Source organism: Microcaecilia unicolor, chromosome 13 (assembly GCF_901765095.1).
Source record: "Microcaecilia unicolor chromosome 13, aMicUni1.1, whole genome shotgun sequence".
Lineage (NCBI taxonomy): Eukaryota > Metazoa > Chordata > Amphibia > Gymnophiona > Siphonopidae > Microcaecilia > Microcaecilia unicolor.
This window is the reverse complement of record NC_044043.1, coordinates 50910897-50929399: the sequence shown is the minus strand read 5'-3', so window position 1 is coordinate 50929399 and position 18503 is coordinate 50910897. Positions and strand designations below refer to the sequence as shown.

Genomic DNA, 18503 nt, shown 5'->3' with positions numbered 1-18503 from the left:
GGCCCCCTCCATTCAAATCATAGTGCCTCACCACCTCGCTCCATGTGAAAGCGCAGCAGTGGCAGCCTGCAGATCGCCTCCCTTCGGGCCTTCCCTTCCTGTGTCCCGCCCTTGTCCCGAAGGGAGGCGATCTGCAGGCTGCCGCTGCTGCGCTTTCACACGGAGCGAGGTGAGGCGCTGTGATTTGAATTCAGGGGGTAACTCATATAGCTCTATATAATATCCGTAAATCTTCTGATGTAACAAAATAATCTATAAAAAGGAGGAGAAAAAGCCTCATAAGGGAACACTCCGTCGTTGGTAAACCAGCATTAGGGAGGTCCCTTAAATCATCATGGGCAAAAACCTCCTTTCATTGGTTTTTGCCCATGATGATTTATAGATTATTTTGTTACATCAGAAGATTTACGGATATTGTATAGAGCTATATGAGTTATCATCTGTTGAAAAATATCCTACAGTGCTCTTTGTTTGGAGATTAGGTTTGAATTCAGGGGGCCCAGCCCGGTGGTGGACGGAGGGAGGCGGGTGGAGGGGGGCAACAGGGGCGGGGCCCCAGGGGCGGCCTGGCCCAGTCTCTCTGCGGCCCTGAAACAGGATACTGGACTTGATGGACCTTCGGTCTATCCCAGTATGGCAATGCTTATGTTCTTATGATTTTTCCAAGTCCATCTTGATGGCTTATGGACTTTTCTTTTAGGAAATTATCCAAAAGCTTTTCTCTGATTTGTTCTAAATTTACTACTTAGTAGTTCATTGTATGCCCCCTAGTCCTTGTATTTTTGGAAGTGATTCATGTCTACCTTTTCCACTCCATTTAATATTTTATAGACCTTTATCTTTCTCCCCTCAGCCGTCTCTTCTCCAAACTGAAGAGCTCTAGCCATTCTGGCCACTTCAACTTTTTCCCAGTATGGCAAGGCTTATGTTCTATTCCTCCAGGTTGGCAGATCATATAAAAATACACTGCTTTGCAGTGCACCTACTTCATATGTGTAAGTACCCATATGCAATGTTATTAGAGCCTATTTCTGCATGTGGAACATGCTTTATAAAGTTACTCCCATTATGCACAGTCCCTATACCTTGAAGCTTCTGATCTATTCCAGACAGGCACAGCGAAAGTCAAGAGAATAGTGTGGTGTCATGAATGATTTTGATTATATGATGAGAGAACTGTTTGTTTATTTTATTGTGTTTATTTATTGGTCTTTATTAAGGCAGGGGTGGCCAACCACAGTCCTTGAGGGCCACTACTCAGTCAGTTTTTTAAGGTTTCTACAATGAATATGCATGAGATTTATTTGCATGTACTGCTTCCATTGTATTGAAATAGATCTCATGCTTATTCATGATGGAAATGTTGCAAACTTGACTGGGTTGTGGCTCTCAAGGACCATGGTTGTTCACCCCAGAACTAAGGTGACCCTGGTTATAATGTCATCAATGATTAATCTTTTGTTAGGGAATAGAACATGTGGACTCCAGTTCATAGGAGCCAACTTCTGTAAATAATTTGGGGTGCTAAACCCAATGAAAATTACCCATCCCTGGATACAGTCAAGGAGTTTGCTAAATATTGGGGATGCTCAAGCACTCACAGAACTGGCTTCTGTGCTCTAGTCTGCTGTTACATCAGGTAAATGCAGCCTGTTCTCAGTATCGTGAATAAATGGTACTTTAGGGATCTAGGTTACCCAAGGGTTCTCAGTTCTTCTTCCAGTTGCGAAACAGTGGGAAGGCTCTAAAGGAGGTGGGATAATTGAGAGAAAGGCAGTATTTATTAAGTAAAGCTGTAGAGAGTGTTACTTACCTGACTAGTGAGTTTCCCAAAATTCTCTGCTCATGGAATATCTATATGAGGGAAGCAGACCACCGAATGTGTGGATGTATTCTTTTCAGTGCGTACGATTGGTTAACTAAGGGGGGGGGGGGTCTTTTACAAAGCATCGGTAAGCTCAACATGAGCTTACCAAATGCTAAATCGAGATACCACCGGCCCGCTGTCCAGTTACCGCAGGAGCCCTTATTGCCACCTCAGTGGGTGGCAGTAAGGGCTCCCCGCTGCGTGGCCACGTGGTAAGAGTTCTCTTACTGTATGACCATGTTTGGGGGCTTTTTACCCACTGTGGTCAACAGGGCCCTGTTGCATGGGAAAAACATCCCCCACCACTAGCGCAGGGCCCTTTTTCCCGCAGCATGGTAAAAGGACCCATAGGGTAGCAGAAATAATGCTAGAGCTGTACTGAATAGGAATCATTAAAAGTATTATGTGGCAGAATATGAATACTGAATATGAATAATGGACATTCAGCTTTAACGTAACAAATAATAAAAGAAGCAATGTGAAATCAGAGATCAAGTCTTTATTTCTCTAGGATTTAGCACAGTAGAGCCCTGGATTATTTGTATTTGAATTTACATGGTTATATTTGCATTTTGCTCACACCTTTACATTCAGGTACTCTGGATATTTCTCTGTCTCAGGGGGGCCCACAATTTAAGTTTGTGCCTGAGGCAATGGAGGGTTAAGTGACTTGCCCAAGATCACAAAGAGCAGCAATGGGATTACAAGACCGGTGCTCTAACCACTAGGCCACTCCTCCACTCCTATATAATACGCTGACTGTAATGTTATGTCCTAGGATGTTTATGATAGAAATATATCGTGGAGGGGAGGAGGGAGCAAAGAGACTAGGTTTCTATTGTTATATTGATACCTGTTTCATTACTGTTATCTGCTATAATATACCAATAAATATATTGCAACATAAATCACTATTTGGCCAAATACAAATAATGTATTGAGGCACTATTCGCGGCCGAATCAAATACAAATATTTGGTGTTACACTTTACAAAACAGTGTGTACTTAGGGAGAGGCAGGAGAAGGGGGCGGGGCTTAAAATCCATGTGATGTTAATTTGGAGAGCTCCATATGGTAAAGACAGCAAATCTTTTCCCTGCCGGTGGATCACTTGTGGACCATCTCCAGAAAGTTAACTAGAGGAATTCATGATGGAAGCGCCAGCAGCTGCCCTGTCTTAACGCTTTATATAAACAGCTTGACTGGAATTTAAAGCAATCTTTTTAATCTTGCAATTCTTTCCCTCCAACCCCCCCATATAAAATTGTTTCTTCTAAAGAAACAGATTGTGAAGTCAGCACAGAAGGTTTAGAAGCTGTGATTCCAATTGTATAAAAACCAAGAAGGAAGCAGCAGAGAGCAATTAAAAGAACAGAAAACACGCAGATGTGCCCTGTTTCTCCTCGTTTTTTTTGTTTTTTATTTCTGGTCGTTTTAATGTGGCACGCTTTTACTATTTGACCTCACTTCTCCCAATAGTGGATGGTTTTATTGGGTGCACAGATGACAGCATTAGGAATTATTCAGCTCCACATTGCTGCTATTTATTTATTTATTTATTTATTATTTGCTAAGCAGATTTAAATATGGGATGAGCTTAGGCTGCCTGAATCTGCTTCCCAGGCTGACTGATGGAAGCTGCCCACCTTTCAAGGTCTCTATTACCTTAGTGATGCTTTCCCAGTTTTGAAATGCAGCTGTGGGTATTTTACAGACACCCACGCTGCCAGAAAAGCAGGAAGGATGCACTTTAAAACCTGTAATTTATCTAATAATGTCTTTCCTGACTCTGTGTAGGTTTTGGCAGTGCTATGAAAATGTATGCTTTGCTTTAAAATAGGCCTGCGGCAAAAGGAAAAAAAATAACTGTAGAGCAACGCAGAGCTGAAGGGGGGAGTCTTTCAGGAGTTGACTGTAACATGTCATTGACTGATGACGTGAGCTCCTGACTGACTGCCTTAATACTTCTAAAATCCAAGCAGCAGCTGAACATGTTAAAAATGTAAATCTAATCAGTCAGGGAAGCACAACCGACTAATAATCTTATTTGGACTTGGCTCACACCTTTTTCAGTAGTAGCTTGAGGTGAATTACATTCTTCTGCACTAGATATTCCCCTGTCCCTGGAGAACTTTCAATCTAGGGGGCCCTTTTACTAAGTCACGTAGGCACCCAACGCACGCCAAAATGGAGTTACCGCGTGGCTGTTGTGGTAATTTCATTTTTGGCACACATTCGATACGCACGTCTGAAACATAATTTTTTTTTATTTTCGGGCAATGTAGGATTTGAACCAGGCTTCCCTGGTTGTCAGTCTGTTGCTCTAACCACTAGGCCCAGTGGTTCCCAAACCTGGTCCTGGAGGCACCCCTGCCAGTCAGGTTTTCAGGATACCCACAATGAATATTCATGAGAGAGACTGACATGCAGTGGAAGCAGTGCATGCAGATTTCTCTTATGAATATTCATTGTGGGTATCCTGAAAACCTGACTGGCAGGGGTTCCTCCAGGACCAGGTCTGGGAACCCCTTTACTAGACTTCTCTTCTAATGAGTCAGCAAACAGCCTCAGGAAACTTGAGGTTTCAAATATATCATGTTCTAGGAAAGGGCTTTTCTCCAGTTGTATCCGTTAAGAGCACAGACTGGTGTTTCAAGAGTTTCCTCCCATGGCTGTTGGTTAGGGCTTTAGCAACTGTGGTTTCACCCCATTCTTCTCCAGTTGTACTGAGATGCTGCAGAAACAGTAAAGATTAGAGAATTGTAGATAACAAGCCAAGAAATGTGGTAAATTAGTTGCAAATTTTGATCATTTTGCCTTTTTCTCTTGGAATAATACCTGTGCAGGACTGTTTTAACCCCAGCCAAATTATGTTTTGTCCTGGGGCTGCGGGGCAGTGTCTCCAAATAGCTTTGGTTTCTGCATGTCAGGAATGTACTAAGCTCCGCTTGAGAAGACCTTCAGTTATCTATTTTTGTTGTTGAATGTCTTTGAAGCTAAGTACTTGTGTCTACTTAAAGCATCATTTAGGGGTCCTTTTACTAAGCTGTGGTAAACAGTGGCCTTAGAATGCCCTTATGCAGGTTTTTCCCACATGCAAAGATTCTTTTTACTGCAGTTCGAAAATGGCTAATTTTCTGTTAATATTGCCATTAGGACAAGGCCATTAAAAAAAATTGCATGTGAGCACTTAACTGATACCTGTTGTGTAGGTGTGAAGGACTCACTCACTAATCCTGCTTTATTTTGTAAAAGCACATAAGATACCTGGGTCACCTTTTATTTAGGAAAAGAAAAAGGGTGGGGGGGCTTTAAAAGGCACCTTTTTGGACTTTCAACATAGGTATCCTGCTATAAAATTACTTCTGAGATCAACCACCAAGATGGAGGAACAGTGAACACTACGGATGTAATCCAGATAATCAGAGGAGTAGTGTGAATGAATGACACTTCCAAAAACACAATGTTCCATTTTCAAAGCACTTAGGGCCCTGTTTACTAAGCTGCATTATAGGCGCATTAACATTTTTAATGCGCGTTAACCATGTACACAACTACAATATCCCTAAAGGCGCCTACATAGCGCGCGCGCTAATTGTAGGCACATTAAAAACACTAACGCACCTTAGTAAACAGGGCCCTTAGACTTACAAAGTTACATAGAGGCATATTTTCAGAGCACTTAGACTTACAAAGTTGCATAGTAACCTATGGAACTTTGTAAGTCTAAGTGCTTTGAAAATGAGCCCCATAGTAACCTATGGAACTTTGTAAGTCTTAACAAAAATATTAAACTTAAAAATAAAACCACATAAACGCCATAATAAAAATTATAGACAGACACAAAAAGAAAAAGAATGTTTAGCACGTTTTAAACCAATCACAACCATGTAATCTGTGATACACAAGGGAAAAACATAACTAATAAACTTCTGCCAAAACTATATAAATTCAATCTTTCAATACAACAATAAGCTCAGATTCAACACAGATTATTCATCCAAGATTAACCTACAGAAAAGCTTGCCTAAATTGAGTGGCGTAGAACAGATAAATAGGGAACGGTTGTTCACCCTGTCAAACAAAACAAAAACAAGAGCATACTGCTGCATGAAACAAATGACCAACAGATTGAAAATAAATTGCAGAGTGTCTCTTTTTGTGCAGGGCTTAATTAAGCTGTGGAATCTGTTGCTGAAGGATGCAGTTAAGGTGATCAACATAGCAGGATTCAAAAGAGGATTGGAAAGTTCCTGGAGGAAAAGTCCATGAAAAATTATTAGCTGCATGAACTTGAGAGAACCATAGTTCATCCCTTAAAAGGAGCTGTGGGAAATAGATCTACTTTTTCAGATGTGGCAGCTATTTGCAACTTAGACTAACCACTGTCAGAGACAGGATGCTGGGTTTGGTGGACCCTTGTCTGATCCAGCATGGCTTTTCTAATGTTCTTCATGCCTAGATATTTATATATAGCTTCTGCTCAGGTTCCTTTGTGTTATAGTTTTCTGTCAAAAGACAGTTTTCAGTGGATGAGTAGCCTAATGCAGGGGCGTAGCCAGACAACAGATTTTGGGTGGGCCTAGGGAAGAACTAGGTGTGCACCAATTGTTCCCCCCCCCCCCCCCCCAACCACCACCCAAAAAATCTCAGCTGGTGGGAAAGCGCTTCTTTCCACCTTGGCAGTCTGTTAAAGGCATGCGCTGAAAACTGATCTTCAGCTGGCCAAGCTTGGGATCCCACCAGCTACCACTAAATGTGTGCTACTGTTGGGTGGGCCTGAGCCCTAAGTGGGTGGGCCCCGGCCCACCCAGGCCTAATGGTTAGTGTAGTGGGCTTTGATCCTGGTGATCTGGATTCAATTCCCACTGCAGCTCTTTGTGACCTTGGGCAAATCACTTAATCCTCCATAGCCCCAGAGACTGTGAGCCTTCTAGGGACAGAGAAAGTACCTGCATATAGGGCCCCTTTTACAAAGCGGCACCTAATGCGGGCTTACCGCAAGCTAAACAGGAAGTACCGCTGGGCTACTGCAGCAGCCCAGTGGTACTTCCCACTCCCAGTGCACCATTTATTTATTACATTTGTGTCCCACATTTTCCCACCTCTTTGCAGGCTCAATGTGGCTTACAATACATCATGAAAAGTGGAATGTATGTAAGAGAATATACATTTAGTATTACATAAGGATATTGGGTAGCATGATAGTGATGAAGCATGATAGTAATGTAGCAAGCAAAATTTATAAGACAGTTCTGGATATATGAGTAAGAGTTCACATTTGTTGATCTTTGTGGTGTGCCTTGTTGAAAAGATGGGTCTTCAGTAGTTTGCGGAAGTTAGTTAATTCATATTCATATTCAGCGCTACAAAAATATATTTATTTATGTGGCACTGGGGTGTACCCAGTGGTAATCACTGCCTGGTTAGTGCGGGAGCCCTTACTGCCACCTCAAAGGGCTCCCCCGAAATGGCTGCATGGCAAGTGTTTTACTTGCTGAACGGTCATTTCCTGCAGAAAAGAAAGACTACCCTTTTACCAGCTGTGGTAAAAGGGGGCCTCAGCGTCCGTCAAAAACACAGACCGATGCCAGCGCAGGCCCCCTTTTTCCGCAGCTTGGTAAAAGGGGCCCATAATGTATTTAGCACTACCTACGTCTAATAGAGCAATAGAAATTATGAGTAGCAGGTTGCCTTAGTACATTTGATTTCTTCTCTGAGAGGTATTGTAATTGCCATATTAGTACATATGAATTTACGGAAATAAAGAACAAAATATAAGATGATGTATTTTGCACATCAGGGTTTTGGAATTACATAGTAACATAGTAGATGACGGCAGAAAAAGACCTGAATGGTCCATCCAGTCTGCCCAACAAGATAAACTCATATGTGTATACCTTACCTTGATTTGTACCTGCCTTTTTCAGGGCACAGACCGTACAAGTCTGCCCAGCAGTATTTCCCGCCTCCCAACCACCAGTCCCGCCTCCCATCACTGGCTCTGGCGCAGACCGTATAAGTCCGCCCTCCACTATCCTCGCCTCCCAACCACCAACCTCTCTTTCCCCACCTGCTCCGCCACCCAATTTCGGCTAAGCTTCTGAGGATCCATTCCTACTGCACAGGATTCCTTTATGCATATCCCACGCATGTTTGAATTCCGTTACGTTTTCATCTCCACCACCTTCCGCGGGAGGGCATTCCAAGCATCCACCACCCTCTCCGTGAAAAAATACTTCCTGACATCTTTCCTGAGTCTGCCCCCCTTCAATCTCATTTCATGTCCTCTCGTTCTACCGCCTTCCCATCTCCGGAAAAGATTTGTTTGCGGATTAATACCTTTCAAGTATTTGAACGTCTGTATCATATCACCCCTGTTCCTCCTTTCCTCTAGGGTATACGTGTTCAGGTCAGCAAGTCTCTGCTCATACGTCTTGCAACGCAGATCCCATACCATTCTCGTACCTTTTCTTTGCACCGCTTCCATTTTTTTTTAAACATCCTTCACAAGGTACGGCCTCCAAAACTGAACACAATACTCCAGGTGGGGCCTCACCAACGACTTATACAGGGGCATCAACACTTCCTTTCTTCTGCTGATCACACCTCTCTCTATACAGCCTAGCAACCTTCTTGCTACGGCCACCGCCTTGTCACAATGTTTTATCGCCTTCAGATCCTCGGATACTATCACCCCAAGATCCCTCTCCCCCTCAGTACCTATCAGACTCTCAATGCCTAACACATAAGTCTCTCGTGAGTGTCTACTCCCTAAATGCATCACTTTGCATTTCTTCGCATTGAATTTTAATTGCCAAACCTTAGACCATTCTTCTAGCTTCCTCAGATCCTTTTTCATGCTTTCCACTCCCTCCCGGGTGTCCACTCTGTTGCAAATCTTAGTATCATCCGCAAATAGGCAAACTTTACCTTCTAACCCTTCGGCAATGTCACTCACAAATATATTGAACAGAATCGGCCCCAGCACCGATCCCTGAGGCACTCCACTACTCACCTTTCCCTCCTCCGAGTGAACTCCATTTACCACCACCCTCTGTCATCTGTCCGTCAACCAGTTCCTAATCCAGTTCACCACTTCGGGACCTATCTTCAGCCCATCTAGTTTAAGAGCCTCCTGTGGGGAACCGTGTCAAAAACCTTGCTAAAATCTAAGTAGATTACGTCTATAGCACGTCGATGATTCAATTCTCCAGTTACCCAATCAAAGAATTCAATGAGATTCGTTTGGCACGATTTCCCTCTGGTAAAACCATGTTGTCTCAGATCTTGCAACTTATTGGCTTCCAGGAAATTCACTATCCTTTCCTTCAGCATCGATTCCATTACTTTTCCAATAACCGAAGTGAGGCTTACCGGCCTGTAGTTTCCAGCTTCTTTCCTATCACCACTTTTGTGAAGAGGGACCACCTCCGCCGTTCTCCAATCCCTCGGAACCTCTCCCGTCTCCAAGGATTTATTAAACAAATCTTTAAGAGGACCCGCCAGAACCTCTCTGAGCTCCCTCAATATTCTGGGGTGGATCCCGTCCGGTCCCATGGCTTTGTCCACCTTTAGCTTTCCAAGTTGTTGATACACACTCTCTTCCGTGAACGGTGCTATATCCATTCCATTCTCAGGTGTACTTTTGCCAGTCCCTCGCGGTCCTTCTCCAGGATTTTCTTCAGTGAAAATTAGCTCAAGTCTTTTCCAGTGATAGCTCAAGGTGAGTTACATTCGATACACTGGGTATTTTCCTGTCTCTGGAGACTTACAATGTAAGATTATACATGGGGCAGTGGAGATTTATATGGGCCTTAAAGGCGCGCTAGCGTTTTTAGTGCGTGCTAAAAATAGGCGTGCGCTAAATGCTAGAGACGCCCATATTTTCTTATGGGCGTCTGTAGCGTTTAGCTTGCACTAACGCTACCGCACCTTTGTAAAAGACCCCCTAAGGGACTTGTCCAAGGTTACAAGAAGCTGTAGTGAAATTTGAACTTGGCTTTTCTGGTTCTCATCCTGCTGATCTGACCATTAGGCTGGACTAACCTTCGACCTACACCTGAAACCTAGTCAAGAAATGTATGGTTAGTACAATGAAAAGGCGTTGTATTATTATTTGCTTATGGACCTTTACTTCCTATGTAGATGTGAAATCAAGGGCCTTAATGAAAGTAATTCTACACTGCAGGAAATGGGAGACTGCCTTGGAGGAATGAGGCTGGAATCTAGTCCAATGTGTGTCTTCTAGTTTTGCAAAAGTACTTATCCAACCCTGACTGGGACCCTTAAGGATTCTGATATAGAAAATCTACCCACTGGTTTTACTGATGTAACTGCATACGTATTCTTAGAGTGAAAGCATGTCTCACAACACGTCAGCAACCTGCAGTATTTTCTGAACTGTGTATAGTGCCAAATGTACATTCTTCAGGAGCATATGCGTGATGGAGAGGAAAAATAATCACAGATTATCATTCGTTTAAAAAAAACCAACTAACCTCAAATTCTACCTGGTCTGCGGTGTAATTGAGGAGAATCCTTGAGTCTGTGTGTTGTGCTGCTCAGCACCCTGTAACTCCCCAGAGTGGCATTCACTGTACAGACTAAATGAGATTTGTGTTGTGCTTTTGTGCAGGGGAAATTTCCGTATTAAGACCGTTAACGTCCTAATGTCGTTTGCACTTCATTACCATACATATTGCTGAGATGCTGGTGGCTGTGTGGGCAGAATAGTTGCCCTCTAATTCTGGAAATGGCTCTCTTTTGATGTCACAGTATCGGAATGGCTCTGGCTGGCTGTAAAATAACCAGAGAAGACATGCCTTGAGCATGTACAGACTGTACTGTCAGAAGAAACAGGGAGCAGGTCTTATATTATTTGGCTCGATAATTGCAGCCTTTCCTTTAAACTGCTTATTTAAAGAATCTTTATGTTCCATGCGAACGGCTTCTGTCATTTGAACATAATGCCTAACACAGTCACTTGGCGATCTCTTGGAATAAACCAATTTCTTAAGCAAAAATAATCACGATTCTGGGAGAAAGCCACCCCTAAATCTGCCAATTATTCTGAGGCACTGTAACATGCAGAGTTAGAAATCTATGAGCACGGTAATATTAATTATTTGCAGGGTCAGAGAGCTGACCTGATTTTTTTTTTCAAGGTCATTGTATATGTGTATGGAGTAGGAAGGAAAGTGGTGAAGTTATGAACTCTGACCGCATACTGTCAGCAGTTACCCAGGCATGTAACTCACTTCCATTACACCCCCTGGATTATTTTAATTCATTTATAAAGCACTGCAAAATACGTCTGTTACCACCACTCCATGCAACCCAGTGAGAATTTAATGCAGCAGCATGCACAAGCTGCTGGGCTACAAGAATGAGCTGCCGAGATTTTGCTCTAAACGTACAGGTTCCAGTATTTTCCCTAAATACCCAATAAAATCTTAATACTGCATATAAAAATGTCAAAGCAACTGACAACAATCAGGATTCCTTGTAGAAGAGTGGTTCCCAAACCTGGTCCTGGAGGCATCCCAGCCAATCAGGTGTTCAGGATATCGACAATGAATATTCATGTGAGAAATTTGAATGAGAACCTGACTGACAAGGGGGTACTCCAGGACCGAATTGGAAAACACTGCTATAGACTTATCCCAGCAAAGATCTGACCTCAGTCATCCAGGAGGTGCCATAGGTGGGAGGAAGGAGCCGTTATCTGCTAAAGGCGTCTTGGAATAAGAATGTGTTTAGACCTTGTTTAAAGATTCAAAGGGAATATTCAAGTCTTAATGAAATAGGGAGCAAGTTCCAGAGGCTGTAATGCTGAAAGTTTTGTCCTAATTGTGTCAAGACAGATAATATAAAATGAAGTAATGACTAGATAGTTATAGTGTGAGGATCTCCGTGTTCTGTTAGGAGCATAGGGAATCAATAATCGAGATAAGTAAGCTGGTAATGGTGAACCTTATGCACTAACATCAGGATTTTGAAAGTTATTCTGTGATTGACTGGTTACCAATGTTCTTGTCATAGTAAAGGCATGAGATGATCAAATTTACGTGAATTGGTAACTAGTTTTACAGCCATGTTCTGTACTATTTGTAGTCGTCAAATGGCTGACATATGAATCCTATTTAGCAAAGAATTACAGTAGTCAAGTGGACTAACAATGAAGGAATGGACTAAGGAATGGACATGACGATCTTACTGAGTATAGCATTTTAAGTTTATAGATACAAGAACATTCTATATTAAATATTTGTTGTCTGAAGTTTAGTTGTTGGTCAAGAACTACACCTAGGACTTTTACACTGATAGGCTGATATATGAAGATCACTGGGAGTCTCGGTGTAGACACCTAAGTTAACTTTAGGCATCTTAAGACAGACCTTTACATGTGGAGGTGCTTTTAAAACAATATTTGTACCTGTAGATCACATACATATGTAAATGGAAATTTCATAAATCTGCTATTTATACATGGTGATCCACAGGACACAGAGATTGCAAGGGGGCATGGCTTGGGCTGACCAAATTTTATACACATGTATTCCTTATCATATATAAGGAATACGGGGTCAATATTCAAAGCAATTTAACCAGGCAGGAGAAGATCCTGCCTGGTTAAATCGCCTGTGTAGTTCCAGACTTTGAGACTGGGCTAATGGGACTGAACATTTCTCTCATTAGATCTTCCAAGCAATGTGTTTTTTTCCATTATTTCTTGCAGTAATTGTCCTTTCTTTCTGGCTGCCACTCTGGCAAGAGCAACATCAGATGAAGTCCTTCAAAGTGAACTTTCTGCATTCTACGTCCCAGAGCATGTGGATGGCACAGAGGGGATCACACGTGAGTACCTGGGCACAGACTTCAATACCACAGTCCTTGTGTTCACCCTTAAAGAAGGTACCAAATGAGACCTAAAACATCTTTCCTATGATTAGTCGCTAACTGACTCGTCAGTCCAAAGAGGCTGATTTGGTCACGATTATGTCCTATTTTAAGCATAGGAATAGTCCTGCTGTTTTTAGAGCAATTAGTACTACATCATCATGACCTCAATGGGGTAAAATCAAGACTGGATCAAGCTTGTTGTGGTGATTTGGGTTAGTTGGCATCTCTAGCCATGATGCCAGTGTTTATATAAAAAATAAACCTTAGGGCAGTACTGGTGACTCTGATAGGTGACTTAGGGGTGCTTTTACTAAGGTGCGCTGAAAAATGGCCTGCGGTAGTGTGGGCACACGCAGAATAATTTTTCAGTGCACCTGTAAAAAAGGCCTTTTAAAAATGTTTTTTGCTGAAAATGGGCGCGCATCAAAATGAAAATTGCCACATGTCCATTTTGGGTCTGAGACCTTACCGCCAGCCATTGACCTAGTGGTAAGGTCTCAATCGGCAACTGGGTGGTAATGACCTATGTGCGCCAAATGCCACTTGCTGCGCGTCCGATACGCGTGGCACAAAATGAAAAGTATTTTTTTTTGGCTGTGCGTATCGGACATGCACCAAAAATGAAATTACCCCAAGAGCCGTGCAGTAACTCCATTTTGGCGCACGTTGGGCATGGGTAGACGCTTACCCGGCTTAGTAAAAGGGTCCCTTAGAGTATTTTGAAAGCTTTGAAAATGAGCCCCCTATAGCATCTTTTTCCACACATTTGTAGATGATGAATTACACTAGAATAATTACCAAGTGACTATATAGGAGTAGGAAAGGCTTCTGGATTGTAGACTGATGTTGTTGAGCTTGTAGCTTCATGAAAAAAAGGAAAGTGGAAATGACCAATGCGATAAATCAGGATACAGATGCAAATCCTTTATTCATACAGTATATACACCAGCAATTTGCTTGAAGACAGCACATTAGAAGAAAACAATACTCTCCATCTAAGGGCTGCAGCTTCATATTATGATGGAATGGAAAGATGTAGATTATATGCAGACATAGACACATACTATTGTTAATGTAACCCAGTGGGTTATATTTATTTTTTTTTATTTTTACCTGGGGTCCAGGGGAGGCTCTGGGCTCCCAGAGATTGTTGGTGGCCAGTGCTGTGACTCCAGAAGCGGTTCTGGACTTCCTGCATGGAGTTGAGCTGTCTGCGGCTTGCCCCAATGCTCCTGAGTGTTGGATTTGGTTTTTTTGAGTGGGCATCACTTGGACATGTATGTGGGGTGATGCAGCATTTAATTTGAGTGAACATTTCTAGTTTTATAAGAGTTTTGACATATTTATGATAAAAGTCTGTAAATATATTTAAATGTGTGTTTAAACACATAAAATAAATACACTGTATGTATAGTTTGATGGCACCAATGATTGTAAGATATTTTGATCTGATTGTATTTGATCTGATTGTATAGAAATTTTATGGGTTTTTGTCTAAAAATATAACTTTTCTATTATTTCGTATGGAAAGTTATTTTCCAAAATGAAGATTGTGAAAAAATGTTAATTAGTGTCCATGAGGCAAACATCCTGTGTTCTGACACCTTATTGACCAGCAGAGGTCAGCTGGTGACTCAGAGACCCAGTGTCCCTTGGCAACAGCTTGCTAGGATGTGGAAGAAGGGCTGAAGACACTGAAGATGAAAGATGTGTTTGGGAGAGCTCTGAGTGCATGACAGGATTTGTAGGCAGAAAAGTATGTGAAAGTAAGTTTTTCTGTGAGCTTTGAATCTTTGAATGCAGGTGAAGTGAGCTGAAGGAGAAAAGTGTTGGATTTGAGCAGAGAAAGAAAGTTCTAAAACTGATGTTTTTTTTATGTGCTGTTTAAGTATCTGAAAGGGAATTTCTCTGCTAGTGTTTAGTGCTGAAACACTGAATGCAGGTGAAGTGTGCTGAAGGTGAAAGGTGTTGGATTTGAACAAGAGAAAGAAAGAACTAAACTGATTTTTTTTTTGTTTGTGTACTGTTTAAAAGTTTTGCAGTTAAGACTGTGGTGGAGAGATCCTGTGCAAGGTTGTGTAAAACAGGTTTATGCAAGTATATTAATCCCAGTTAAGCCACTAGGAAAACTGATCTCCAAGCTTAAGATTGGGCTAGCAGTATGTGTGTTCTGCATGGTCTGCTGGTGCATGAGTGTGGAAGATTGTATGAGTTTGGAGAGACCAAGTTGCTGTGGGCAGTGTGACTACAAGATCCAATGAAGAGTGCCCTTCCTTAGTTAGAGAACTCAGTACAAGAACAGAGAAACTATTTAAGGATATACAATTATTATTTATTTTGTTAGTTAGCAAGCCACAGTTATCCCTGAATCCCAGCTAGCGCTGATCCTGCTGTTAGGAAGGAAGGTTTTTTTTGTTGTTGTTGATTTCATTTAAAGGGTGAGGCAATAGGTTCCGTACTGAAAGAGAAGATCCTGAGCTCCAACTTACAAGCAAGGAGAAGAAAGAAGAAGCTCCAAGAAAGGCCAAAGATAAGTCTTCACTCCTATGCAAAAAGGAGACTGAAAGGTCACAGTTTAATCTGACTTACCTGTTGTAGAGACTGAATCTGGGTGTTCACACCTAAAAGACAAAGCAATTCAAAATAATTGATTCTTGAGACACACACTATAGAGGAAATTTATAGATTGAGAGAGAACAAATAAGATACTCGGGTTAATACTTATCTGTTGGTTTCTCTGTTGTTGTTCTACTACTGCACCTGTTAGGAAAATTTCTGTTATTAGTTTATGTTTAAATGTATTTTTATGTTACAAAAGAACCTAATGTGTTAAGAACATCACATTTTTCATACCCCAAATTGGGTTTAAATAAATCACTAGTAACTTGTACTTACCATCTGTCTGGTTAGTTTTCTTTCCTCTCCATGGTCTAGGACTTTGGAGGCGAGGTTAGTTTAATTGTCTCCAAGCTCAGAGGTGAACTGCAGGCTTGAGATATTCGGCCACGGGTAATAGTAGAGTTTGCAGGGCCTTCTGAGATGAGGAAGCTACATTAACACTATCTTCTCCTCAAGAAACAAGTCTTTTAAATAATAGTCCATTGTGACTGAGTCTCCTTTCTTGGAGAAAAAGGATGCTTGATAAATGGAATCTGCTGAACCTTTTGCTGCTTTCTGAAATGGGTAGTTTTCCAGTGACTTTGTTAGCCAGACAGGGAAAGAGATCGACACCTGGTCATTCTGTCCAAGCAAGGATCTTCTCTCTCTCATCTTCAGTGCCATGAGATTTCCATCAGCCAGGCTCATTGCGCCTTAGGGGTGCACATTCCATGAATAATCGGTGTCTTCACTGGCTATCACATCTGGGAAATGCTGATTATAAAGTGAAGGAATTAAAATATCCCAGCACGTGATGACAGGAGTTTCTAACATTCTTTATGGAATGTTCTTTTATATGGCACCCATCCAAAATTAAACTAAGAGGCATAATTTGCAGGCTAAAATAATTAAAGTTGTATAAAATCATCTGTCAGAGATGCATGTTCTCTAATAAATTGTACATTTATGTAGCTAAAAAAAAAATGAAAAGAGAAAATGCCCTGGAAAAATAGGCAGCTGTTTGGATTGTACATTAAGCTGCTGATGTGTCTCTTGTACCCCAGGCAGTAGATGAAGGGAGAAAATTTGCCATTGTACTTGCTAAGTTGGTGTTTATTAGTCCCAGACAGATCTGTTAACTTCAAATAAATATTTTTCAAGCTGACAAGACCACATCTTCAGAGCTTAAGGAACACCCTTTTAAGTGTCTTACATCTGAAAAATATTGACACTTGGCAATAGGCTTGTGATGCATTAGCTGCAGACATCAGAAGTTGCTGATGATGGGGACAGACTGAGATCCTATTGTTTAGCTTCTAGGTTGGCTGTAAGGTTGCAGATGCTTTTAAGGGACAGTCCGGGAAACATTTTGAGAGCAGAAAAGCATATCTTAAAATCACCCCACTGGGGGACTCGGCAGTATTTGAAAAGTATAAACATTCTAACAGAGTATTTTTCAAACTTTTATCAAGTATGACCCTCTAACATTCAAGTGACTCACGGATGGTGATGAAAACAAAAGTAAACTTCATCACCATTCCCCTCCCTTCTCTCATTGACTTTGTCTTCCCTCTGTTTATCCAGCAGCAACAGGGACAACAGTACCAGGAGTCAACACAGGACCCTGTGTATTATTAACAGTATAACTTGTATTCCACTAATAACACTGTTCAAAGTGGATCTCGGTCAGGGCTTTTTTTGAGGGGGTACTTGGGGGTACTGAGTACCGGCACCTTTTTCATTGTCTGCTAAAATTGACCCATGATTCCCAAGTTTTAATGAAAGAGCTCAGGCTCTACACACCAATTCTACCTGGTCATAGATTCTGTGACTGGTTGCAGGGGGCCTGGCTATTGTGGGGAGGGTCCCTCAGTGATCACCCTACTCTTGAAGGGTGGCCAGTCATTTGAGTACCAGCACCTTTTTTGCTTGAAAAAACGCACTGATCTCGGTATACAAGAAGCTGGACATTTCCAGGAATTACAAGCAAAAATCAGCAAGATTTACATCAATTTTCAAAAAAAGTCTTAGATAAACTAATCCATTCTAGTTATTAGAGTGCAAAACAGATTTCTGGAATAAATGAGTTTTTATATATTTCTGAAATTGAAAATAATTTGAAGTTGTTAAATAAAAGTCTGAACATCTTTACTAAGATGAGCTGCTTGGAAAGAAAAAAGATTGTCTAATAGTCTAAGGGGCCTTGTGCATCAGCCGGGCGGTAATTCCGAATTTGGCATGTGCTGAATCCCACGGTAGAAAATAATCTTCTATTTTCTACAGCGGGCCGCTTACCCGGCGGTAAACGGCAGTTGGCCCGTGATGGATGCTTACCAAGTGGGTAGTGCGTGAGACCTTACTGCTAGGTCAGTGGGTGACGGTATGTTCTCAGGTTGAAAATGGATACATGCTGGTTTCAATTTTAGTGCACGTCCATTTTCTGGCCCCTTAAAAAAGGCCCTTTTTCCTAGACGAAGTAAAAAAAAAAAAAAAAGGCTCAGCGTACGCCCAGAAGGTGCGCTCGCACTACTGCAGTCCACCTTTTACCGCAGCTTAGTAAAAGGACCTTTAACTCTCCTGTTTACTAAGCTGTGCGGCAATGCTGACACAGCCCATTCAAAGTGAATGGGCTGTGTTGGAATTAGTGCTTGGCAGCTGCTAAAGAAGCTTACTAAACTAGGGATAAGTCTTTTCATAATTTCTAGAGAGGAGAACGTAAATAGGGCTGTTGATCTGGTAGCCTTAGATTTTTGAGAGAGAGCAAAACGACTTAAAAAATACAATAGGGCTAACACATAAATTACTTTATAAATGAGACAGAATTTAAATTGGACTCTAGCATAGACAAGTAACCAATGACTCTTAATACTGAGACACACTATCAAACTTTTTCACGGAATTTATCAAGTGGAGTGCGGTATTCTGGATGGTCTGTAACCTCTTTAATAGTTATTTTGAGAATCCCAGGTAGAGAACATTACAATAATCTTAATATACTCAAGATCAGGGATTGCACTGTCAAACAAAAGTGATCTTGAGCAAAGTATTTGCATACCCGCCACAGATTACGCATAACGAAGAAAGCTCTCTGTGTTAGATTCTAAACTATCCTTTGAATCCTATGTAAATACAC

At 41.6% G+C, this 18503-nt stretch overlaps 1 protein-coding gene across 1 annotated transcript in view; it reads left to right on the top strand.

Annotated features, from left to right (window-relative positions):
• The window catches only part of PPM1E (protein phosphatase, Mg2+/Mn2+ dependent 1E), a 243680-nt gene that overhangs the window by 170268 nt on the left and 54909 nt on the right, over positions 1-18503 (top strand). Inside the window, exon 2 of the mRNA XM_030186138.1 lies at positions 12609-12727. Within this exon, the coding sequence (XP_030041998.1) occupies positions 12609-12727 (119 nt within the window). The remainder of the gene's footprint in view (positions 1-12608; positions 12728-18503) is intronic.